Source organism: Xiphophorus maculatus, chromosome 2 (assembly GCF_002775205.1).
Source record: "Xiphophorus maculatus strain JP 163 A chromosome 2, X_maculatus-5.0-male, whole genome shotgun sequence".
Classification (NCBI taxonomy): domain Eukaryota; kingdom Metazoa; phylum Chordata; class Actinopteri; order Cyprinodontiformes; family Poeciliidae; genus Xiphophorus; species Xiphophorus maculatus.
Genome location: NC_036444.1, coordinates 14,881,336 through 14,899,859, shown reverse-complemented (window position 1 = coordinate 14,899,859; position 18,524 = coordinate 14,881,336). Strand labels below are relative to the sequence as shown.

General features: G+C 37.3%; 1 protein-coding gene across 2 annotated transcripts in view; it reads left to right on the top strand.

Annotated features, from left to right (window-relative positions):
• lrrc4c (leucine rich repeat containing 4C) overlaps positions 1 to 18,314 on the top strand; it is a 63,509-nt gene extending 45,195 nt beyond the window's left edge. For both annotated transcript variants that reach the window (XM_023326876.1, XM_023326875.1), the window contains one exon: positions 11,892 to 18,314. In XM_023326876.1, the coding sequence (XP_023182644.1) occupies positions 11,943 to 13,877 (1,935 nt within the window). In that variant the 5' untranslated portion in view covers positions 11,892 to 11,942 and the 3' untranslated portion in view covers positions 13,878 to 18,314. The remainder of the gene's footprint in view (positions 1 to 11,891) is intronic.
• Positions 18,315 to 18,524: the final 210 nt, after the last annotated feature.

Below are 18,524 nucleotides of genomic sequence, written 5' to 3'. Positions count from 1 at the left end.
TCAAAGTAAAGAAAAATTCACACAATAAAAAAAAAACAGATTTGTCTCACAGTCAGTCTGGATAACTGATTTAACTACTTCCATAAGGGGGTTACTGCATATTGGTTGCTCAATTATTGGCTAAATTCATTGATTTAAAAAGATGATGGGTTAAGAAAAATCTTTTTTTTTTCATATAGCATATGAAAAAACAGAAATATTACAAAATTAGGATGATGTATAGTTGACAGGGAGCAGTATTTAGTTTTTCTATATTCACCACAATAAGTCATTCTTTTTACAAATCCAGAACTGCACCAGGCTTTTGGTCGCTTTGGAACTCTGCTGGTTTCTTGGGATGCTTTTAAGCCCACGTATAAAGGTGCTGTCTGTCAAACCTTTTAAAAAGTTAAATGCCATTCATCTTATTTGATGTAACTTGCATGAATAGTTGCTTTTGTGGTTCACTAACTTCAAAGCTTCTTTTCATGTGGTTTTACTCAAATTTGATCTGTGCTTTTTTCTATCCATTCCTGTGGGGCTAGATAGGAAACTTTCATAGAAATTGATATTAGAGTGCTGCAGTGAACTCAATTGGCCTGTTTTTGTCTCTTGAAAATGTTTTCCATGCATTCTTTCTACACCACGGGTTTAGGAATTTTGAGAACAGTTTTGTGGGAAAGACCCGAGCTCAGCAAAAGAAAATGTGCAATGTGACTAGACATGAATGGTTATGTTTCAAGCAAAGTACTTAGTTTGTCAAAAAGAATGAAATGTATTTTTGTAGGTTTTGGCCAAACACAATTACATGGAACTAAATTTTTAAAAAATCACATTTTTATGAGACGACATAACAGTTTTCAATTGTTCAAAGATTCTCAGCCAGAAGAGACATTTGTTTACTGAAGACTCTTTTGGAATGTCTGTAGATTTAAATGCCTTGTCATATAATCCTCTACAAATACATGACAAAGAAAAGCATGTTTTAGGGGAGGACTTGTTTGAACATTTTAGCTGGTTTGAAAATCCCCATCATCTTTGATGGATTACAGAAGAGTGCCATCAAAGTATTTTACAAAAAGTTTATTTATTGCCATAAGAAATTTAAGGTAGTTTGATTGCAGAAATATACTCAAAACACTCACAGGTAGAATTTAAAAGCCTTACAGATACTTTAGTATAATCCCTATAAACACAGGTTATTTTTCATTTACCAGCTGCAATTTTGCACAATACTTTTGAAACTGGACAGTTTTTTTTTATCTTAAAGAATTTCTTTACTTTTAAGACAAGATTTAGGAGACTTATTCTGTTTTATGATCAGTTAATTCATTTTCTTTTTGTTTTGTTGTGTTAAGTATTCCTTAAGGGTCCCCTTGCAGCTCAGGTGTTACTTATTTCACTGGCCTTTTAAAAACCAGTACCAGTACAAGACAGTAAAAGGAGTAAAAAGATAAGCAAAAAGAATCTGTATAAGGCTGATTATACAGAGGACAAAATGTTGATTAGTGAGACAAAATTCTTACCAGATTGAATTGTTTGGTAGTGGACTTAGTGTCACAACAGCCTTATGCAAATTTATCAGAGACATTGTTAAGCTGACATGTTAGTGCCAACACAATTAATCATTTCATGCAAAAACATTTAACGATATTAAATTTAGCAGATGGTCCTTCTGCTTGACAATTATGCATTCTTAAGAAACACTCTTGATGTGGAGTTGTTCTGTTCCGTTTTTGTAATTATTCTTCAATGAGAATTTGTTTCTGATTTTTCAAAATAAGATTTCCTACATTTTGTGTGACTACTCATATGTACTTCACAAGAAACCAGTTCATAAATAGATGATCCTTTCTCCATTATTTTGACTGATCATGACTAGCATTCTGGTGATTTAGAATTATTACCATAAAGTACAAATTCACTACAACAAATGATTGCTGCAATGACTACAACACAGAGCTGTAGAAGTGGAGAAACAACTGTTTCTCATAGGGAAATAATTCCACCCGTCTGTGTGAGCTCACTTGCCATTTAACCTCTGCATGATTTAGAAACCATTAAAATGATGCACACCGACCTTGACCTCTAACAGACACCAGAGTGACAGCAGCATTACCGACAGACTCCTACCATGACATCCTTGAGGAGTAGTTAGCAACCATTTTCTACCCACAGCTTCTCTAAAATGTTCACAGGGTGAAGATGGATTTCATCAATAGCTCTTGTCAGCTACTAGTTCTCGCTGCCAGCACACTGCTCTCCATGAAACAAGCCAAATGCCATGTACACATCTTAGGCAAATTTGCACATAATGAAAACCCACACTTCAGATACATTTGAAAACACATGAAAACACATATATCAAAAATAACTATCTGTATGGTTGCAAAATGTCTTCATTTTGAAATAATATAACATACAGCTTAATTCTCATGTATGTACTTTTCCCACATATAATAGGTACAAATTTCCATTTATATTCAAGATTTTGTCAAAACATATGCATCTTGACTTGATCTGCATGTATGAATTCAGTGCAGTTACACACATGTACAAAAAAATCTACATGAAATTTCATGTACAACAACTCAAAACTCACATGCTATTTAGTGTGCAGCAGCTGATGTTATGTTTACTCAGCAAAACACTAATAAAAGACCACATTCAAAAATAAAGAAAAACACATCATTGCAAATATGGAGAGACTGTATGTTTACAAAGAGACTCACTGAACAAACATGTAGTGATAGCACAGAGCCCCCAAGAAGTAGTAGCTGCAATGAAGCTTGCTTTAGTCATAATTAGGGTTGGTGTCATACATGATAGTGCATGACAGCATAGCCAAGCCTTTGTTTGTAGATCAGAGGATTTGAAAGCGAAAATACAACAACCTAAATAAAGAGCTTAGCTGCTCAAAACATGTAAGAAGGAACTTAAAAGGATAGTCATAATTACCACATTTGCATCTAAGAACTTGGTAAGAAAATTACTCAATTTAGGGATATAGTTTTGTTCTATATAATATGGTCATCAACATGTTGTGATGAAACAAACGGGTCTATTTTAACAGTACAGTACATTCTGACAATGGATAACATTATATCCAATGGAAATTAAAGTGAAAAATGATGCTTATATCTTGACCAGCACTATTGGAAGGCAAGACAAAATTTTGTTGTCAAAGTTAACGTGTTGGAAGCAGAAGCAATGGTTTGTGCAAGGAATTGAGCAAGATTGAGAAGATCACATAGAAAGAGAAAGAGGTTGGAACATATCAAAATCTGCACATTTTGTGTTTTAGCTGTGCAGTAGTATGTATCTTTCAAAGGCGGAACAATGATAAACTTGTTACAGGGTCAAGGACTGCCAAAGGACATTGATTCATGTGGGAACGAAGTCTGGTCCATGTGGTCCGATCCAACAAACGAGCCCCCGTAGATAGCATTAAGAGATGTTGATGCTCATTTTTATAGAGTGATATCAAAATGCACAGTGGATTACAGTTTGTTGTGTATGGGACTGTAGACTATTCAAAGCACCCATGAGAATCTCTGTCTACTGCTGAAAATCTATGCATGAACATCACAACTGGTCAACTGATGAAAGTGGTTTAGTCTGAATAAAATCAGTTTCTTTTATAATATATGAGGAAGGCAAGCTTGGGAAGTTGAAGAGCCTCAGGGATACCAGGAACCAAGGCTTTACCAATTTATTCAATAACTCCTTACACTTTGGGGAATCTCATTAAATCCTACTTCTTTGTTTGTGGTTTGCATTATAGAGTCAAACCCACTTTACAGTCAATTGTTTCTAAAGTATGGCATTCACATGCCTGACTGGTTCTCCCTGGCAGCAGCTGATGAGGGAAGCAGCTTTCAAGGCATGTCTGACAAGGCAAGGGGAAATAAGCAAATCTGTGAGAAGAGAAACATTAACCTAAATATATAGAGCATGCTGGGGTAAACATCCAAAGGACAAACTCATCAAGCAACTGCATTATCTAGCAGGTATACAGAAAAACACATCTGCAAAAAGTTATAACATGCTTCAGTCAGTCAGTGATATGTGGAAAAACTTGCAAAATATGTATGACATAACACGATGTGTTGTACGTTTGCTGTTTTTCTGTGACCTGGCTGTTATGGTAAAATATTTACTAGTATTTAAAACCCTCTCATTAGAGAAAGCTGGAGATGATAAGATTTATGAACATGAGCATGTTCGACTCAAGTGCATCAGTAAGCAGCGCTGATTAGATGCACTTTTAGGGTCAAATGCATTCATTGGTTTTTAAATTATTGCTTAGGTTAATCAGATCTCTTATCTAGAAGAGAGAGGAAAGTTAAATATGTAAATTAGCTAATGCAAGGCTCTTCTGCAGGTGCAGTAATTTTGTCAGGGATGACTCCTAGTGTTTGGGAAGACTATTACGGTGCCAAAAACAAACATTGAAAGTGCTTAAGGAACTGTGTGATCAGTCAACCTTTCGTCTCATTCTTTAAATCACGATTCATATCCCATGGCCGTCAGAGAGGGTTGTTGTGTAGACGGACCAACATATTGAAAACGTTGTTTTTTTGGGTGAGCTTTTGCTTCACCGTGACATACTAAGACATTACAGAGGAACAAACACATCACAGACAGAACTAAACATGTCAACAAATGTGGTAGTGAGCAGCCTGGAAGCTATTGAAGCTATTGTTCCATAAATACCAGCTTGTTGACCTGTGGTATTATAGGAAAAGAGGTTAAAGAATTAATGTGTGTACTGGGGTTCTCAAACAGCACGCATTACACACACACAGAGAAACAACAACTTCTATTTGCCATGTTATGGATATTGGGCTGCATTCAGCATCAATTAGGTTCCTCATTTTGGTTGAAAATTTGCCAATGTCTTCATAAACAGCCCCTCGGCTCCGACTCAGCACAGGTGGAGTTTTTTGGGGGTAACAAGTGTGTCAAATACATCTCCTTAATTTAAATAAAAGTGAAAGTATGCCAGGCTAATGGGTTTTTGATCAGCTGTCAGTTTGAATATAATTGAAAGTGTGTTATTGAATGTAAATTCATTTGCATTTACAGACCTAAAAATTGTCACATTTATGAACATGGGGGTGTGTGCTGTGGTGGGGTAGGGGATAGCCACCACAGCACCACAGGCCACGTTTGGAGGCCTTGAGTCCTCGACGTGGCCGTCGCGGGTTCGATACCCGGACCTGGCGATATTTGCCCCATGTCTTCCCCCTTTTCCTGTCAGTCCACTTTCGTATAAGGGACACTAGAGCCCACAAAAGATCCCCTGGAGGGGTAAAAAAAAATAAAAATTGTGAACATGGTTTTTGATTTCTCGCAAAATGTTCAAAGTAAAGATTTAAGGAAATGGCATCAGTCATCAGATTTTGACCTCGTGTTTCAGGGAGGTTTTACTGATTTGTGAGGAGTAGTAGAGCCTATATTAAGCAGACGTTTTTATGGTGCATCCAGCAGAAATTCAATTTGATCAGTATCTAGCAAGTGACGCTTGCTTCTGGCGTTCTTACTCAGCATTTTTGTATAGCGAGGTAGTCAATTGTCCTTGTTGGTGATTTTGTTTGACATGGGGGATGGTACTGACCAGTAGTAGTGTTTAGGTGGGTGGTATCTGTCAAAACAGTACCCATACGAATGCCAGAGCCATTCTGATTGTGACAATATGATTTGTTTTATCTATTTCACTTTTTATTTGTTTTGTGGTGATAGCATATATGTGTAAGTTTGCATAAAAAAGATTGTTTCAATATACATACTTTAAGATATTGTTTTCCATCTCACAAATTGTACATGCCTAAAACTAGTTTAGAAGAAGAAAAGCGAAAAGTTCTCAATCTCTTATAGACTTTGGTGTTTATGTAATCCAGAGCATAGAATACAAATACATGGAAGTGAAAGTGAGTGACACAAATACTTAAAGCTGTATCACATGACCAACTTTCTCATTCTCACTCATTAACTGTTTGGTAAAAAGAGCCCTGACTATGCAAAAGACTATGCAAAACATTTCTACACAATCAAAAAGTGGACATGTGAATCCTGCAAGAGAAAGTTTGATTTAATTAATTCAATCTGTTTCTTGTATGTCCTGTTTATGCAGTGAGAATGCAGAGATGGAATAGAGAGGGTCTGTAAAGCATGTGGTGGGTATCCCTCCCACACCGCAGTCCTGAAAGGATTCAGATTTATATTTGGAGCTGTTGCAAGATTGCTGGCATTATCAAGAGTGACCTGATTTGATTTATATCTCATTAATCTCCCTCTCTCTCCTTCTGTCTCTCTCTTTCTGCTGTATACGCCGACCTTCCTCTGTCTCAACTGTCTCATGCTTCGCGATATCTCCTTGTCTTTTTTCCTTTCTTTGCTGTGCAGTGTGAGACAAAGATTTTGTTCCTCACTCTTTGCTGGAGAGTCAACTTTCACTTGCATACTGAACATGAAAAAAAAGAATATATGATACTTCATGCCAAGCAGTAACTTCTGTAGTTAATTTGTTTGACTTTAATGACACTCAAATTTTTCCAGCTCTCCAAAAACATTAATTTTTTCTGTTTGATTTGCTCAAACACAAGCACCCATTAAAAATGTTAAGCTAGTAGAAATGTCTGTGTAGCTTGGTGTGGCCATTAATATGAATAAATTAACTTATTTAGGGCTAATTAGCTGTATTTCCTATGGAAAATGGATATTTAGGAGAACATACATAAAACTGATTTCCCATAAAGTTCCAAAACAATCAATGGAAGAATGTGACTGTAACTGTTAGGAATCTGGGGTGTTTGTGTTTTGTGTCAGTTTCTTCCTGAATCTCAGGTTCCCACCAAAAGGTGTAATAGGACCGGAGCTTCGATCCTGGAAGGTGTAGATGTGCAGGTGTGCTCCCACACACCTGCAAGCAATCAAGTCAATCTCCCGGTGTTTATGAGGAGTGGATTGTCAGTCTCTCACTGCTTGAGTGGTAAACTAAGTCTCTGACTCTTCTAGTGAGCTGCCTAGCGTCATGCATCAAGATTAATCTCTGTGTTTTATCTCCTTTAAAGGAGCTGATTCCGAGCTGCATGTCCCTAGAGCTTTTGGATATCAACCAACTTCCTCTGCCTCAGAACTACTCTACATCATTCATGTCTGACAACCATCATGCTCCTTATTTCAACCACCAATGAGCGGCCTGTCCTCCCTTCTATGTTTCCATCTCCAACTCTATGCTCAGATCACCAGTGCCCTCCATCTATAATCACCACACAGATAATCATCCTGGAGTCCGCTTGCCTTCCCCAGGCAAAACCTCCACCATTTATCCAGTAAGCTACCAGGATCCATTTCAGCCTCACTATCAACATTCCTCCACTCACCTGTCTTCTCTTTCCTCAGAAACTTAGTCCTCATGAGCTGACAGAAAATCCCTGTGGAGCAAAGACCATCTACACATTTATTTCACTGTACAATAAACCTTTCAAGTCTTACCTCCTGGGAGCATTTGTGCATGTGAGTCAGTCATTTCAGCAAGAACATGACAATAACTTCCTGATGAAAACCTGAACACACTATTTTCTAAAGTTATGAAATTTCCACACTGAAGGATCTTTTCAATATGTCAAAATGAACATTTTATTATGATCAAACCATATTTCTTATGAAGAATTATTAAGAAACTTGAAGGTAGGTTCTTGTTTTGCAATAATGTAGTCAGCATTAAACTTGATTGTCAACATGTCTTGTTATGATTGGTGCTGTCAGCCACTGAAAGGCATTGGGGAGAGATTTGGAGACTTGGGTGCGTTTATTGTGGCATGTATGGAGTTTTATAGTTATATTATGATTTTTCAAGGTTTCAATTTTAAAATCATTAGAACCACTCACAAATGCACTTACGCTGGTGTTGTGCCAAAAGTAATGATCTGCCATAAACGGATCACCCACCATGGGCGTGACCACAGCTTATAGACTGTGTTGCTTTGCATAACTTGCAGCAGTTGCAGCTTAAAATATTTCCAGTCAAACAATAATATTGCTAGGAAACACAAATTTGTCCGTAAAAGATTATTTAACAGAGGGTTGTCTTTCATTACTACATGAAACATCACTCTTGAGTTGATTGGAATAAAACAAAAAATGTATAAACATGTAATAAAATTAACTGAATGTATTGTCAAATTTTAATCAAAGAAACTTAGGTTTTGTATAATGTAGTTCAGATATTAAACAGGAGACAGTTTAATATCGGAACTATTTGAATATCTGGATTTTGGCTAACTGCCATTTAAGTTTGGAAATAATTGATGGAGTGGGAGATGTTGCTGCAAAATCTTTTGCTATTGCTGAGAGCAGTAGCAATAGGATTGTAAAAATGTTATCTCTGTTTGGTTATTTTTCAGATGTTTCCCAATAACTTTTTTGAATGTAAAAAACACTTTCGAATACAATGTTGTTTTTAATGGCTAATAGAAGTGCATAATGTTAGCCAGATATATATTGTATTTAACCAAACTATAGTTTTGTGCCATTTAAATGTCTCCATTCTCAGTCACTCTCCTACTTATAAACCTAAAGGGGTCTGATGGCACCTCTGATGGAATAAAATGAAAACAAGCTGGTTTGCTGATGCAACTGCCCCCTCACCACATTACGCCTTAGGGTAATGTGGTGAGTTGTATTTCTAATTGGTACATTTGTAAGTGTCTGTCTGTTGCTGTGGTAGTTTCGTCAAAGACAAAGGTGTCACATGCTGTTATCTTGTCCAGCAACTCTGCTGCATATTTTAGACATTAACTGAGATGTCCTCAGAGTAAGCTGCATCAAGGTGTATTTTACTTTGCAACTATATGGAAATTATGATATCTACATGGTAACATATATGACATTTTCAATATTTTCAGTATTTAAAAATGTTTCAAATTTTGCTCCTCAATTGTCTAACTCCTTTTAATCTGGGTCAGTATTCAGCTCTATCTGGCAGAAAAGACTAGAGAGCAATTTTTAATCTTTTTCAAAAGTTGAAAGATGTACTATCTTTCTAATCTCATCTTGTTATCGCTTTATGTCTAAATCCATCTCTGCACTATGCAAATCCAGTTCTGTGCTTTCGTTGCTGTTATGCTGACATCTTGTTTTGCTTTGTAAATCGGCTTCATGTTTTCTGCGGCCCTTCTGCTGATTAATTGTTTACATCTTTTTTGATGGTTGATCTTTTGGAGTAAGGGATAAGAAACGGCAAAAATGAGAAGAGAGACATTGCTTTTCTTTTTAATTATTTTAGCAACTAAAATTTTCACAAATGAAAAGTTTATAAATTTGTATTTATAAACATAATTGAGACTACTGAGCTTATATGCTAGTACTGTGGCAGATGGAAAATAAGCAACCTAAAATGAACCCTATTCTTTTGTCAAATGCAAGGTTTTACTTCTTACCAAGTGAAAGAAGTTATAATTGAAAATAGGGGTGCTGCTGTGGGACATTTGTAGGACAAAGTGTGGTTTGGGAGGTTATGGGATTAAGGTTATGCCCAAATGGACAATGGGGGTTTGGAGGGTGGGTGTTCTCACCTGGGGTGAAGCTGTGGTCCTGACTGAACTGACGGGTCTTTGGGTTCTAAGCTGCTGATGCCGGGCTCACTTTGCTTGGCTGATCCAGGTTCTCCCAAACTGCTCCCACCTAGGTAAGGTGATTGACTTAGGGGTCAGTCAATATAGCACTTGACTGTTGACTGTGGGTGGCAGAAGGTGAGGTCAGTTGGGGAGCTGGCCCCAAGTGAGAATGGTGCCTTTGCCATAGTGCTAACTTCCTTCTCTGTGACCTATGCAACACCATTCTTCAGTTGGGTCTGGAGACTGGAGTTCTCAGCAACATGATGGGACGGGAGGGACGGGGAACAGCTGAGGGCTGGCGTTGTGCCTTGTGTCTGGGATCTTCCAGAGCTGAGTCAGCCTGTCTTTCAGTCTCTATGAAGCTGAAAGACAGACTGAAAATAAGTGAAGCCTTGCAAGGCTTCAACCATTTTCAACACTTTTAACAGCTGGGCAACTTGAGGTGACAAACTTTCTCACATACACCCACTCAACACAAGCACTATTATTTCTACAAATATACCCTTCCACCTACCTCCAACCACCACACACATCCACTGACACACAAATGATCCAAATGGTTGACGGTCATACAATCCAGGTTACTATTACATTAATGTGGCCTGCCAAATTTGATACTAAATCTAGTCTTAATTTAATGATTTCAATCATGCAATTTGGATTCCATCTTGAGATATTCATATTGCAGAACAAATGTCCTCTGGCACACATAGGTAACTAACTTCTCCATATGGCATGCCACAAATGTGTACATGTATAAAAAAGGAGCTATAATTTAAAGTGACGTTCAGCATGGTGTGGGATCCCTGTCACATTTGTCTGCCTGCTTGAATGGAAACACTTTTTTTCCTCCACCCTAGGATTTGGGTACTTTGAATTTTGTAATTGAAGAATTAATGGAGTCAGTAATCTAGCAATTAATCAGCAGTTACAGTAATAGCCTGTTCGTCCTGAAGTGGAGAGCTTTCTGTTGCAGAATCAGCAACACATTACTGAACACAGTCACAAAATAGAGCAATTCAGTGGCACAGTTCCTTAAAAGTCTTCTACCGTACTATCAGGCCAAGCATTCCATTGAGCAATGGAAAGTATACTTTATGCTCTCATCACCATACCATCACATACTTGTAGTTGTGCTGAAAAATATAATTCCTGGGTAATGTAAATCATTCTTTATTTTTATGGCTAATAAATAACTCCTTACATTCAAGAGCAAATATGCTGGAAGAGAGAAACATTTCAGAACATTTAAACTTATACCTGTTATCATATTTTTTTGTTAAATATCACTGCTTGACTCATTTTTAGTTGCAACTCTGAAGCCCGGCCTACCAGTGGCAATATTGACAAGTGTCAGTACAGCTGCTGCCACCATCATTTAGACCTAGTGTGTGAAAAATGCAATGCTTGCATTGCGTAAGTTTTTAGTTTACATTTATTAGAACTATCATGTTAAACTATTTTGTTTTCAGTGTAAATTTGTAAGATGCAAATTGCCTGTTTGAAGAAATTACATAATTATTCAAATTATCCTATGTATTTTACCATCACTTATACATTTCTTGAACCAGAGAATATTAGTCTCCATCTGGTGTTCAGTAATTTCTCTACATCAAAAAAAATATATAAATAATTTATATTACATACATTGTTTGCACAGAATACAATGTGATCAAAAATAAATACATTTGAGTTAGGAAAGCATGTGGGTTGGACACTAAAGTAGAGAGGTAACAACATACAACTTCCAATAGTTGAGCTCATACAAATCATTGAGAATAAAATCTAATAGAACTACTAATATGTTCTTGATGTTAGTTTAAGCAAGTTTTTGCTATCTAATTTAATCAAAAAACCTGGAAAGTCATATGTCTTAATCAATGAAAAACCAGTAAAGATTACATATTGGCTTTTATGTCAGATGATTGACACTACAATCTACTAAACTTGCACCATGAGTTGCTGTTCTTCATCAACACAAAAATGTGTTTCTTCCTCTTGTGTTTGAGGTTGAATTACTATGCCAGATATATTTCTTTAAAAAAAGGTGAATTCTTGCGGTGCTGTGATGGTGCAGGAGCAAAGCACGACCATTACCCTGTTTCCTGTTGAACTACTTTCAAATAAAGGCCACTAGAGCCAACAAAACCTTTAAAAAATGGTGGATTGTTTTGTATGCATGTTTGTTATCATGAATTTGAAACATACAAATAAAACTGACCAGGATAATCTTTAACATGCATCATACTTATTCTAATTAATTGTCTCTTTTCTGTCATTTCATTCCAGTTGGCCCATATCCTCATGAAAAAGAGTGGAAGAACAGTCAATGAATTATGAATGTTCAACAAGATGACCTCTTCCCAGCAGCAGCAGATGATGCGAGGTCCTAGGTGGAACCGGGCCTTGTCCGACCCTTTATTTGTGCTGCTTCTAGCCCTCCAGCTGCTAGTAGTGGCAGGACTGGTGCGTGCTCAAACTTGTCCTTCTGTTTGCTCCTGCAGTAACCAGTTTAGCAAGGTTATTTGCACCCGCAGAAGCTTGCGAGAAGTTCCTGATGGCATCTCTACCAACACACGCTATTTGAATCTGCAAGAAAATCTCATACAGGTGATAAAGGTGGACAGCTTCAAACATCTAAGACATTTGGAGATTCTGCAGCTGAGCAAAAACCACATACGTAAAATTGAGCTGGGCGCTTTCAATGGACTGGCAAGCCTCAATACCTTGGAGCTTTTCGATAATAGACTCACCACCATCCCAAACGGAGCATTTGAGTACTTGTCTAAGCTAAAGGAGCTTTGGCTAAGAAATAATCCAATAGAAAGCATTCCTTCTTATGCTTTCAACAGAGTTCCCTCATTACGAAGGTTGGACCTAGGGGAGCTCAAAAGGCTCTCATACATTTCAGAAGGAGCCTTTGAAGGATTGAGCAATCTGCGCTACCTAAATTTGGGAATGTGCAATTTGAAGGAAATTCCCAATCTCACTCCATTGGTCAAACTGGATGAACTTGAAATGTCTGGAAACCAGTTGTCTGTTATCCGGCCTGGTTCATTTAAAGGGCTTATCCACCTGCAAAAGCTATGGATGATGCATGCTCAAATCCAGACTATAGAAAGGAACTCGTTTGATGACCTTCAGTCACTTGTGGAGCTTAACCTTGCCCATAATAACCTAACGCTTTTGCCCCATGATCTCTTTACTCCTTTACATCATTTGGAGAGGGTGCACTTGCACCATAACCCCTGGAATTGCAACTGTGACATCCTGTGGCTAAGCTGGTGGCTTAAGGAGATGGTACCTGCAAACACCAGCTGCTGTGCCCGCTGCAGCTCACCTACCCAATATAAGGGCCGCTATATTGGTGAGCTGGACCAGAATTACTTTCATTGTTATGCTCCCGTTATTGTGGAGCCTCCTGCAGACTTAAATGTAACAGAGGGAAGTGCTGCTGAGTTGAAATGTAGAGCCAGCTCGCTGACCTCAGTTAGCTGGATTACACCCAACGGTTCAATAATGACACATGGTGCATACAAAGTCAGAATTTCTGTACTAAATGATGGGACACTGAATTTCACAAATGTTACCATGCAGGACACAGGGACATACACATGTATGGTTAGTAATTCTGCAGGTAACACAACAGCCTCAGCCACACTGAATGTGTCCTCTCCAGAGAACAGTAGCTTCAGCTACTTCACCACAGTAACAGTAGAAACAATAGAAACACCTCATAACGAAGGCTTCACCACCACTGTTCAACAGAAAGTGAGCCCCACATCCTCTGCCAGTATATGGGAAAGTCCTTCACCCACCTCTACTACAACAACAACAGTTCGAACCCCACTGTCCACACGCGCAACAGAAAAACCCTACACAATACCTGTAACAGAGGGCTCGCTCAACGGTTTGGATGAGGTTATGAAGACAACTAAAATCATCATTGGCTGCTTCGTTGCAATCACTCTTATGGCAGCAGTAATGCTGATTATCTTCTACAAGATGCGGAAGCAGCATCACCAGCAGAATCACCATGCACCCACACGCACTATTGAGATCATCAATGTAGATGAGGACTGCGTAACAGGAGGCCCAGGCATGGAGGGCCATCTTACTCTGCCGTCTCTGGAGCATGAGCACCTCAACCACTACAATACCTACAAGACTGCCTACAACCATGCCTCAGCTATGAATTCCATACACAGCTCAGCTCACGAACCTTTGTTAATCCGGGCCACCTCAAAAGACAATGTACAAGAGACCCAAATCTAATACTTTTGACTAACTCATAAAACTGTTGGCATTACACAGTGGCATTACTGACAGGACAGTATTGACAACTGGTTTTGAGGACTGTCGCTCAAATCTGGAGCAACACACTCATGTTTAGCAAATCACTGGAGTGATTTTCATTCAATGACATTGGGATTTAGAATATGTCTACTGTTTCGAAAAGTGTCTTTACAAAACAGAAGTTATTTATTTAAGAAAAAAATATTGTGGTTGAATCAAGAAAAAAGATTATTCTGCTTTTTTTTCATCTATTAATACATGTTATTTTTCCTCCTCTCATGTGAAAATGAATGGTTTACAAATATGCTTAAACTCTTTTAGAAGACATCTGTTGGAAAAAAAAAACTATCATTACTTTTTAGCTGGTATTTTAGTATAATTACAGTTTGAATCTGAGTGGGTAATTTCATACTTTACACCTGTGAAGAAAATCTAGAGCACATTAGGGGTTTTCTCCAGCAGTGAATGAAATTATTGAATAACTTGTGGTCATCTAAAACATGCCTGTATAAAACACTTGGCAAAGCGAAAGTGTCAGTTATGAATTCTGACCACAATTCAAAGTTTTAATTGGAACTGTCACATACATTAGGCACTCTCTGTTCTGCCATGAAGTCACATAAAGTTCTTGAAAAAGGGAAATAGACCCTACTTATGAAAGCTGTTTAAAAATGAAGTTCATTACTAATGATTTTATGTTCTCTTAAATTAAATTTCATTGATCAAAAGGTCGTTCTGTCCCTAATGTGAATGCAAAATACAATTATATTTCTGACCTCAAAGTTGTCTTGACAGAAGTCCGTGCCTACTTAGAGGGATCCTTTTATTGTTATTAAAATATACCATTGACAGCATTAAGATTTATTGCTGTTCTGAAAGTCATAGCAGCATTAATAAATATTTTAGAAGCATTATTGTAATTGAACGGGATGGGAATAGTGTCACTGACCCATCCTGGCAAAATTCTCCTTGCTTGAAATGTTTCCAATGTATTCTGACCTCACATTTACCTTCTAATGCTGTGTTCCAGTGCATATTAAAGTGGCTGCTTTAAAGAGGTTTTTTATTCTTGCTGGGACCTGTTACCTCTTCTGCAGTACTGCCAGGAGTGCTGTCAGAACCAGAGTGACGAGCTGAAGAAAAAGCTTAAACCCTTTATACAGCTGTCTGACCACATTGCTTGTCATCTATGTGCCACATTTCCACATTGAGATGCTTGGCAGCCCCAGCTTCACACCCTGCCCCTGCCAACCAAAGGACTTGGCCCTGAGTGGCAAGGCTTATGCTACAAGAGGCTTTATGGTCATGCAGAATGTGTGGGATCAGGCATCAACCAGATGTTTGAGTTGCACCTACCTTTTTTTTCTTTTTCCCTTAGCGACAACACAATTTACATTTTAATTGATGTGCCCATGGGCTTTGTATGGACACAGTTCTGCAGGCACTCATATCCAGGAAGCCATTTTAAAGTCCCTACTGTGAAAATTGTGCCAAGCTCCATGAATGCTGTGGTTAGACAGATGGTCCAAGATTTACTTTTAGCAAGTAAATAGGGTTTCTTTTCAGCAGTAGGATATTTTTGGTGAAAGGCATTGTTACACTGTTTGATCATATTGAAGAAGCATGACATGTATACATTCACAGTACATTTGCAATTCTACCCTGGTCACTTAGATGTTTAGAATTTTGGGTTGTATTCCAGGTAAGGAATCATGAATTAAAAGCTTCCCCCAACTTCTGGTAATTGATAATAACAGAGGAATACGGTAGTAGAAATCAAAGAGTTGTCAAGAAATGCAACACTGACTTTGAAAACAATACATGGTGTTTATATAATGGTTGTATAAAAAATTAATAAGATTCAGCTTAGAATCTGTATTTCTCAAAGGTGTATGGAATTTGAACAGCCTATTCTCTGCTTTTGCCTAAACCATGTTTTTTCTTAAACAAAAATCAAATCACAGTGTTGTTGCAACAAAGTAGCACTAACTGAAACAACTGCCAGGTACACAAAAAACTCTAAAAGAAGCACCATTAAATTTTCTTTTCTGATTTTGCTTAATTCAAGGACATATGGCCAGACTAGAGGGCATATAGGACCCATGAGCAATTCGGCAAGACAATAATCCTTACAATCATAGTTTTTCACCTTCTTGGATGTTTTATTTTTTTCATGCTTTTACAGTCTGGATTAACAAAATGTGTATTTTTATGACAAAAGTACTGAACAAAACAACTCCAATGTAAATGTGAAAATTGATATCTATAAAATGATTATCAATAAATAAAGAAATTGCATAAAATAAATGATTGCATAAATATTCACTCCCTTCAAGTCAGTATTTGATCAAAGTCTGGGCTTTGAACTGGCCACTCCAGAACAAGATCTATCATTGTTTTCTTCAAAACATTTTTATGTCGCTGTATGCTTCGGTCATTCATTGTCTTGCTAATAGATAAATGTTCTGCAAAGTCGTAGTTCTCTTGCAGATGGAAACAAATTGTCCTCTAGGATTAATATTATATGTTGCTCATTTCATTTTACCTTCTACCTCTCCAAGCCTTCCAGGAGCTGCTACACAGAAGCATCCCCACTGCATGATGTCACCATGACTTAAAATTTGTGGTGATGTGCAGTGTTCAACGTCTGCTAAGCAACGTACTGTCTGATGGCCAAAGAGCTCCAGTGTTGTCTCATCAGAACAAATAACATTCTTTAATTTGACCATGGAGTTTCCCACAGGCTTTCTGGCAAACTCTACTCAAGCTTTCTTCAATGAAAAGAAAGCTTGAAGCTGGGCAACATCTGATAAAGATTGCAACTCCTTCTGCGTAGTCCTGGGTCTCTTGATGTCTTCTCCCAATGGCCTCCTTCTTGCATTATCACTCAGTTTGTGAGTACAACCTGATCTAGGCAGATTTATATATGGGTCATATTCTTTCCATTTCTTGATGATGGATTTAACTCGAGCGGATGTTCAGTGCTTTAGAGACGTATTTTGTTTCTGTCACCAAACATTCAGTAACCATCTTTTTGATTTGCATGGTGTGTCCTTTGGTCTTCATTCTGGTAGCCTGGAATTCTGCTTAACCAGTGAATGGGCCTCCCAGACACAGGTATTGTTATATTGCAATCACTAGACATACTGTCATTGCGCTCAGGTGATCTCCATTGTACTCATCGTGAGACTACAAGCACTAGTTGGCTAGACCTTTATAGAATTATGTCCGTCACATTGGAAGGGGTAGATATTGACGCAATCACTGATTTTATGTTACATATTTTTATTGAATTGTCACTTTGTAGAATATGTTTTCACTTTGACATTAAGTGGGCTTGTTTGTAAAGTTTGTTTTTTTAACATTAAAAAAATGACACATCCAAGCGAGTGAATACTTTTTCTCTATGCTGTAATTTACATACAATTAAAACTATCAGCTGTATTAATGATATAAGATTGAATACATATTTACATAAAATAAGTAAATTATATGTGTGGCATCATTACAGTAAAATATTCCAATCTATCTGTGGATCCCAATCTATCAAAAATCTTTAAATGAGCCTTCCTGAATATTTTTGTTGCTGCCCTTCCACAGCCCAAAGTCAATCGCCCACACCAATTAATTGTCTTTATTTATGAAGGGGCTTCAACATATTGGCGATTTTTCCACAAAAGACCCACACTGTGGTACAAACTGTTTTAGACTTTCAAGAAAGTGTTTGATTTGTTCTTAGAAACTGTATAATTTATCGAAGGTGCAACACACAGTACTTTTGTGGTTATTTCTGCTTTGGTAATATTACAATACAATGAATTTAAAAAATCGGTCAACTTTAAGTTCTACACATTTTTACCTGCTGGACTTCTCACCCTTACTTTTGTAGAGTGTGGCACTTTTGTATACCATAGGATGGCAACGGTACCAGTCATTGTTTTGTCTAAGCTCTTAGAGGTGGAATTTAGGACTAAAATTCTCTGTTGCAGACTTTTATCTTTTTTTTTTTTTGGAGGAAAACTGTCAGAAAATTTCAATGGTAAATCAATTGCATTTGTCAAGCTGTCTCATGTATGTAAGATATCTGAATATTTTTGGTCAATATTGTTTTTTAAAAAACTACCTTTCTTTTTGAATGTGAGAGGGAATGCTGTTTTAGTGGTAGATTTCTTAAAAAATAAATTTTAAGGATAAAATAAAAAATAAAAAAAGCTTTTTTATTATTATTTTGATTTTACATGTGCCAACAATCTGTTTAAAAAGTGAAAATAGAGAAATATGCTGTAACAGAATAAGAGATTGATTTTCATGTAAGCATTCTTTCATGACCTTTAAAAGATATGGAGATTGATTATAGAGACCAGAGTTTGTAGTTCATACACAAAATATGGGTAAAATAAACTATTGTTGTTTTTCTGTATTGTGTGATCCTTGTTTTCAAACACCACAGCAAAATTGTTTTAAATTGGAAAAAGCAAAGTTACATTACGTCATACTGTCTTTTATTTTTTCCCAATTCTAGTCTCAAGTCTTTGATAAGCAAATCTAAGTGAAGTCTGCAGTGTCTTCTGATGTAACTTAACTCAGAATTGCTGCAGGTTATGTATTCACATTTTTATTCTGTAC